This window comes from Malus sylvestris, chromosome 2, assembly GCF_916048215.2.
Source record: "Malus sylvestris chromosome 2, drMalSylv7.2, whole genome shotgun sequence".
Lineage (NCBI taxonomy): Eukaryota > Viridiplantae > Streptophyta > Magnoliopsida > Rosales > Rosaceae > Malus > Malus sylvestris.
Window position 1 is genome coordinate 28,930,861 of NC_062261.1, and position 8,686 is coordinate 28,939,546.

The following is an 8,686-nucleotide window of genomic DNA, read 5'->3' on the forward strand; positions in this document are numbered from 1 at the left end:
GAAGTTCTTAATGAAACAAACAACGGGAAGCAGACTTTGCCTATAATTTTAACAGCATAAAAATTTCAAAAAATCTCAGGCTTGACTTTGAGATAGCCACCTGGAAGAAGCCTCACCATTCGTGCAAAATTTTCTCTATATATACAAGAAGGCCCAACACAAGCGTCGATCAATAAGGGACACCACTACGTACTATGCCATGCATGCATGAAGCAACAAGCTCTTGAAATTCACGGTGTGGGATGAGTGCAATATTCATGGTGATTAATTTTAGTGAAAAAACCTATAGATATATATGTGTATATATATATATATATATATATATATATATATATATATATATATATATATATATATATATATATATATACACATGTTGCGAACTAGCCATCTATTGAGATATACACAGAGGGGGAGATAAATCAGATCGAATGACATTGCCAAGGTTTGTGGTCGTGAAATCAAACCACAACAGAAAATTCTTGCGCTACCTAAAAGATGATGGAGAGGAGAATGCACCAGCCGGGTTTCTCAAATTCTCCGAAGAGGAGGCCGGCAGCCATTACGCAAAGTACGAAGTGGAGACGGCAAAGAATGGAGGGAATAAGGGACTAGTCCACATTAGATGTTGTTACAACAATAAATATTGGGTTAGCGTGACGGGAACGCATAGGTTCGATAACGAGGTTTTGATTGTTGCAGGGGCTGACGAACCCGAGGAAGACAAATCAAAACCCTCATGTACCTTGTTCGAGCCGGTCTACGTAGATCCAGTGGACAAGGACCATGATAATAATAATGATAATAATAATAACAATAATAATAACAATAATAATAATAATAAAAATAATAATAATTGTGATGATATTGATAGTCAGGTGGTCCAATTTCGGCATGTCCATCTCGGATGTTACGCTACGTTACACAGCAGCTCCGACGCCTTAGTACTTTATGGAGGCTCAACCGCAGCAGACGATCCTAACAATGCAGAGTCGCACGTTGTGTGCACAGTCGTCAATTGGGAATCGCTGGTGATATTGCCGAAACATGTGGTGTTCAAGGGAGACGATGGTAACTACCTCACAGCCAATATGGTCGACGACAACGATATGCACAACAGAGGCGACGAAGAAGATGGGCCGTATCTCCAATTTGATGGTCATGACGCATGTGATCCGATTGCGGCGAATGAGATCTTCAGAAACCCCGACGGAACCTTGCAAATAAAAAACAGTTTCTTCGGAAGATACTGGAGACTCGCCAAAGACGAGTGGATCTGGCCGGACGCGTTTAACCCGACCACCCGAGTCAAAAACTACAAAGACACATTGTATCGGGCGTTCAAGCTTTATGACAAAGCCATAGCTCTCATGAACGTAGGGAACAAGAAGTACTGCAAGAGATACACATCCGGGATTACTGATATTACTGGTATGTGCGCCAACGTCTCTAATCTCTCCATGTATTCACACCTCCACGTTGAAGAGCCTGTTAAGTCGAGGACCATCTACAATGTCAGTTACCGCCTCGCCCATGCCCGGATCTACAATTACCAAAATGACACGGTAATTGCCACAGGAGAAGCCGTCAACTTCACCCAACAAACCACAAACGTAGTACTCAAGTTGCTCTACAATAAGTCGAATATTTGCAGTTGGAATGATATCAGTAGAGTTTATTCGATAAAGCCGAAAACCAACATTGAAGCCAATGGCATTCCACAGATCACAGGAGGTGACAACGGAGCGATGAAGTTTGAGATTTCAGCGGGTGAGTTTAAAGGGGCGGTCCAGTGGGGAGAAACCGAGACATCCGAAACTCAAGTGGAGACTGTTTGCATGGTTGGTGTGCCGGCAATGAGTGTGGTGAAGGTGAGGCTGCTGGCCGCCAAGGCTTCATGTGATGTTCCCTTCTCCTACTCCCGTCGTGACACTGGTAACAACGATCAAGTGCATGTTACTGATGACTTGGACGATGGTTTTTATAGTAGCATCAACGCTTTCAACTTCAAGTATGACATCAAGCAAGAAAGGATGTGATGGTTTATGTCATTTTCTAATGATTTAATACTGTCAAAATTACAGCTATACCACATTTGTTAATCAATTATAAAACTTGTTAATTTGCAACTTAAACTATATGTAACAAACACACATAGGTCGATCCTCCCACTATTTATAGCTAGTGGTGTTCGAAATCACCATAAAGGTGCTGCTTTCCAAGTATGATCAGTACATCAAATTAAATGATTAATGTAGAGTTTGATAGCTAGAGATCACCAAAGAGTTCAAACAATGGTGTGGACTGTCGAGCTGTTCACAATCTGTGACAATATAAGCATTTGATAGAACAACAACAACAAAGCCTTATCCCACTAAGTGGGGTCAGCTATATGAATCTTAGAACGCCATTGTGCTCGATTTTGTGTCATCTCTTTCCAAGTCTTCCCAGTCCAAGGTATTCAGAAAAAACCACACAAGAAAAACACAAAACCAGAACTAGACATACAAAACCAAACATTTGAAAATAGAACTTGGAAGATTCCAACTTCCATAAATCATATGCAGGGAAGAATTTGATGCTTTTTGGATATGTTAGTACAACCCTAACTCTGTATACTGATACCGGCATCAGATGCCAAATACACATGCTGCAGTCTGCAGCACGGGCAAAGATTTTTATCCCTGTTTGAGAAGTAATCAATTAATTTTATCTACTAATCTCTAAAACCTCTCTTTTCTCCTGCCTTAGCCCCCCACAAAACATAATACATTTCACTAATTGATCGACTTCAAAACTAAAACCCGAAATACCGACCTTCCAAATAACCAAATATCATTTAACGTGGACAATTGCATTATTAAAACTAACTGAGATCACATAAGTAAATCAATCACTGAAAGCACATAAAAACTTCTAACAAAATGCAGAAAGCAATCAATTTCTTCTATTAATTAAATGCATCGAATGATAACCATTCCCCAAAAACCCAATTGAATTCAACAATTGGACACCAAATCCCAAGTGGGTCAAGCTCCAATTCGGGTGAAAATCCACAAGAAACAGAAACTTACTCATTGAATGTACTTGGGTAATTCCCCCTTCCTCAAGAGGGAGAGAGAGTAGTCAGCAGCATCAACGAGGTCGTCAATGTTGTGCAGGGACCTCTCCTCCGCCGCCAACATGAAGATTGCGTGCGCCTCCGCTTTCTGGGCCAGCCTTGCGGCCAGATTCAGCGGCAAGCTCGTCGAGTTGAGGCTTCTGAGTATCTGGCGATACAGAGAGAGGACGCGTCCTCTGTTTCTTGTCAAGTCCTCCGCCGTCGCCCAAATTACCCCCTGCACCATTTCTCTCTCTCACTTCACTTCTAGCTCGGTACTCAGGGTTGTTGCAACGCCGGCAATCTAATCAGTTTGTTTCACAAATGTAAGAGAACTCGGCATCTTACTTGATAATATTAGACTCATGTCTATGATCATGACGAACTCTTTAGGATAAAAAACAAAAAAAATCACTCCTTTTTCTTTATACACAACTCAATCCAAGGAACACTAAAACACAATCCCTAAATCCAACTGAATCAGATGTAAAATAAATTCGAACATAATTTTATAAATTCAGATTTAAAGATAATCTATTTGTTTGGAGGAGATGAAATTGCAGTCCCCAAGGCCAAATTTCTAATCGTTAAATTGAATTAGACAAAATCATGAAAAAACTTTCTAAAGCCCAACTATATTAAATCACAAATTTGAAGCAGATTTTGACATGCAATATGTTAATAAGGTAGGAATCGTGTCAGACTAACCTTGATGGCGGGCGTTAGAGGAATCGTCCAATTACCGTCGGAAAGCTTGAGTCCGATCGAGATGCTGTTGATGTGAAATTCAACATGCAAAGGTTGAAGGAGAGGAATTTCAATTTGAAAGATCTGGAGCACAGTGGTTGCTTGGTGAGGAGAAGTTGCACAAGATTTTCAGTTGGAAAACAAGACGACAACCAGGCAGGAAGAAATCAGGAGGAAAGAGATGAGTGCGGGGCAATATTGTAGCAATGGTTTCTAAATTTTAATCAACTTGGCTACTCAACTAAATTTGCATTATTATTGACCTTTCAACTCATCAAAACGTGTAGTTATGGTCTTTTTCGTTCATTCCATCAGAATTATATTAAAATGAGTTATGTTATAATGATCATTGCTCACTTGGGTTAAAGTTGAGAGACCATTGCTCTAATTGGGTTAAATTTGAGGGACCATTTCTCCAGTTGGATTAAAGTTAGGGGATCATTGATACAATTTTTCTTATTTGATTTTTCATATTTGCCCCTTGATTTAGATTCATGTGTATGACAAGTGACTCATTTTGACAGACGTTCTAACGGAGTTGACGAAAATGGTCATTGGTGTACGTGTTGATGAGTTGAGAGATCAATGGTAATAAAATTTTAGTTAAAAGACCATTGCCCTAATTAGATTAAAATTAAAAAACCATCGCTACAATTTACTTTTTTTTAATTGATGCAATGATACTTCCATTTTCATCTTTTGTGCCCTGATGGGGAGATGCAAATGTGTGCCGGTCTAAATTGTGCAATGTCATTTTAGTTGAATGCACATCAGACACTTTGTTAAAATGTTTGATTAGAAGGCTTTTCTAGTTTGATTCCATTGATAACACAAAATATATTTTTCATGCAATATTTGTTTAGCATAAAACTGGTGATTTTTTCAGGAAACACTCTAAGTACTTTTGGAATTCAAAAACACTTTAACTAAAACGCTTCAACCAATTTAAAAGCATATTTCCAAACGAACCATATTAATTAGACCAAAAAAGTAACTACTGAAAACTATGTACAAGTAAATACATTAGTATGTAAACAGTTGATACTTGTAACATTTGCTATAGCATCAAACTAGTTGCTTGTAGTGTATTGTTTGTGTTTGTGTTGAGAGTATCAATCTCATGTTGAGAAAAGAAGGAACCTTGCATATGTTTATAGGTAATTGAACTACTCTTCTTATTGCCAATTGGAATTATGATGGAACCTCAACTTTCTTTATCATATCATAGCAGGTTGTAGACTCGCGTGTGAAGCCTAACGGCCACACGTGCCCCACGTCAACCGATTTGTGTTGTTCACATGTTAGGCTTGAAAATTTGTCACACTTGAGGTGGCATCTTGAGAGTGTCAATCCCACATCGAAGAAAATAAGGACATTGCGTGATTTTATAAGTAATTCGACTACTCCTCACATTGCTAATTAGTTTTATGATAGAGCTTCAACTTTATGAGTTAGCATGTAAGAAATTCGTCCTTGTAATGTATTATTCATTCGCATCTGTTCAAAGACTAATAATGATTTGTTCTTTCCAATTCAATCCTCTACACCTAACAAGGCATGAATATCAAGTTTACATTCAACTTTAAACCAAAATAATATGTTTGAAACATTGAGAATTTGGTAATCAAATTAGTTTCAATCGTAATTCAACTGAACTAGCTAGTAAATAGCTTATATGAAATTAATATAATTTAGAAATCATCTCCAACAGGAATTGGAATGATACTATTTATATATTGGATTGCATTTAAAGTATTCAGAATCATATAGTAAAACCAACACAAGAAAATGATACTATTTAGAAGACTTAATGTTAATCCAATGACCATCAAATGCGTTGCTAATAACTGCTGGTAGGTGGAACTGCTGAATATTGTCTGTCCAGAACCTCAATGAACTTGCCAGCAATAGCACTTGCATACAAGCAAGACCCTTCATACATCTGCAAAATTAAAACCAAACCCCCCATTAATTAAAACGAAACTAAGTGAATTAGGACATAGTTGGTCAAGTGTGTTCGCCTCATTACACACAAATTTGATTTCTCCTTCTCGTATATTAGACAAGTTTAGAATATCGTTTTATCAAAAGAGAAAAAATTGAGACTAATGACGGACTAGTGAAAAAAGCTAACCTTGGTATTGAACAAGAAGCTGTAGGAATTGCCAATGTGGCCACCAGCAACATGATGAAGATCAAGCTGCAGCTCATCAAGAAGCCTGGACACAGACAGCAACAGGTTGATCTTCTTCCTCTGCACCAGTTTGATGGTAACCTCATCATGGATAATGCGGATATCAACCTCGGTGTCTTTGGATTTCCTTTGCAGCCACGAGCTCCTCAGAGAGCCGTTGTTGTAGGACTGGTCATGAGGCTCAGACTTCGCATTACAGTTCTCATCTCCGGCACCGCCATCTTGTTCAGTCTTGTGCCTCTTGCTCCTCTCTGTCCCACACCTTTTCTTCTCCACCAACAATTTGAGCTCGTCCACTGTCCTCAGAAGCTCGTTTATGTAACCAATCGCATCTCCCACAATTGACGCTCTATCATTCTTGTATCCCAAGCAACAAATGTTAGGCAAGATTAAATTAACCAAGCCAAAAAAGCAGAGGCAAAAATTGGAAAATTAAATACAAAACTGGCACATTAAAATCAAAATTGGAAGGGGATTTGGAATTGTGAATTTTATGATTATACCTTAGTGGGGTTGGGAATCAAACTCCTCAAGGTAAAGAACTTGTCATTCAACTGCTGTCTCCGACCGCGATCAATGGCAAGGTGTTTGGACCCTTTGAGATTTCTTCCCCTTCCAATAGAACCCATTTCTCTGGAGAACTCCATCACTCCATTCTCAAATATAGACCCATTAATAGTGCCATGATCTGGGTAAATCCCTCCTCCGCTCCCTTCCCTCTCATCGCCACCGCTACTGAACAAAGACCCATTTCCGGAGCCAGGCAAGGTGTACCCATGTGGCAAAGACTGAAGCAGTTCCCTGAACATTGGCGGCTGTGGAGGCAGGTTCAAATGCAAAAGTGGGTCATAGAGAACGGAAGAAGCCGTCCCCAGTGGGGTGTCAACCGCGCTGGGCAGGTCTCCGAGGAACCCAAAAGAGGTCGAGGTTTTTGGGAGCGTGTTTGTGAAGGTGATGGATGAGTTTTGAAGAAGAGAGGAGGGAGAGCATCTGGGTAAGCTGAAAAGGTTGAGAAGGTCAGGCGGTTGTGGGTATGGAGTAGAAGTAGTACCATCTGGGAATTGTTGCTGTATCTGATCATGGACTCCGTGAATGTTGTTGTCCCAATTTGTTGGGTGCTCAAAGGACACCAAATGGGAATTGTTGATGTTGGTGTCATGGTCAGTGGTGGTGTTGTATGGGTTATCGACATTGAACCCAAGTTCGTTCTGGAGCTCCATCTCCACGGAGGAATGATGATTTTGGTGATGGTGATGAAAAGAAAGCTCTTCCATCAGAACTTGCGGTTGTTGTGGCGGCGGCGGTGGGGGAAGAGGGTTTGGGTCAAAGTTGCAGCTTACTGTGTCTTGATACATTTTTGGACCAAAACTCTGCGTCTCTTTGCCTTCAGCCTATTATGGACTGAAACTGCAAATATTTGTGGAGGTGAGAGAGAATTGTATCTTTAATTTGCTCTCTCTCTCTCTTTCTCCGAGATTTTCCAATCTGCCAGAGCAGCAGCAGAGCTGGGAGTTTGTTACTGAGATTCCCATCGGTGGGGCCCATTCACAATCTCCTTACTCTGAAATTCTTGATTCTGCCTGCCCATTTTGCACTTTCTCTCTAACTTTTTTTTCTTTCTTTTTTTACCCCACCAAATTGTTTTAATAAAGCTATATATTTATATTAAATAGTGTGAATATAAATTGATATCAAACTTGTGATCTACAAACTTCGAATATAAACTTTTTATATATAAATAAAGAGAAATACTAATTTGTAGTACTAGTTATTATAAGAACAAGAATTTGAAATGCGAGTGCAACAGAAAGAGCAAACTACCAATGCCTCATTCTTCCTAATTGCTTATTTTTCCGTTCATTGTTATGTATTTATATTTAAATCCTGTAATTGACGAGAGAAATAAAATTGGGTTTGCAAGGATTTTCCCGATTAACTTTTATTAAAAAATAAATTTCATACAAAACGAAAATTTCGGAATTTTCTAGCGAAGAAGAAAAACACTTGATGGTCATTTTTTCCGGCAAGAGATCAGAATTTTTATAGACTTCATGGCTTCTTCGTTATTTGCTTGTTAAAAAAAAATCTTGAATAATTATAAATGATCGCATTCACTTTTTTACACGTTTAAGACAAAAGTTGGAGCCGTGAGACCCAAGCAAACCATTGTCTTCCTGTGTTTTGGCCTCAATAAACTTTATGCCACTTGAAAAAGGTTTCTTTCTTCGTTTTTAATTTCCGTTTGTTTCTTTGCATTCATTTCTCTTTCTTCATTTTATGATACCTAAAAAAAGGATTATGACAACGTTAAGATTTGATTTGATTAGTATTTGCATTTATACAAGTGACGACGGAGAGGGAGGAAGAGATCGAACATAAATTTTTGGGTACTGCAAAGGTGAATAATTCTTAACTACTTAAGGCTTAAGCTGTACATTCTTTGAAAATTTTATCAGTGTTTTGACGGGAAAATTGACATAATAAGGTGTAACCCAATTATTGTTAGAGGAATGAACATACACCATTTTTAGCCTTTTATAAGCATTTGTTCAATCATGTTTGTTGCTTTCGTTTAATTTAATCAGCTCGATGACTAGAATTAAAGGCGGGTGTGTAAGAAATTAAAAAAAAAAATTGTGCGTGAG

General features: G+C 38.7%; 2 protein-coding genes across 2 annotated transcripts; one reads left to right on the forward strand and one right to left on the reverse strand.

The window, feature by feature from the left end:
• The first annotated feature begins 431 nt into the window (after positions 1-431).
• Positions 432-2,039, forward strand: LOC126602821 (uncharacterized). Its single transcript, XM_050269675.1, has 2 exons — positions 432-764; positions 879-2,039. The coding sequence occupies exons 1-2, from the start codon at positions 432-434 to the stop codon at positions 2,037-2,039; spliced, it is 1,494 nt and encodes a 497-aa protein (XP_050125632.1).
• A 3,453-nt stretch (positions 2,040-5,492) lies between these two features.
• Positions 5,493-7,633, reverse strand: LOC126598540 (transcription factor bHLH91-like). The gene is made up of 3 exons (XM_050264913.1): positions 6,545-7,633; positions 5,982-6,398; positions 5,493-5,789 (listed from the first exon to the last, which is right to left on the reverse strand). Exons 1-3 carry the CDS (start codon positions 7,394-7,396, stop codon positions 5,688-5,690), a joined length of 1,371 nt encoding a protein of 456 aa, XP_050120870.1. The 5' UTR covers positions 7,397-7,633; the 3' UTR covers positions 5,493-5,687.
• Between the last annotated feature and the right edge of the window lie 1,053 nt (positions 7,634-8,686).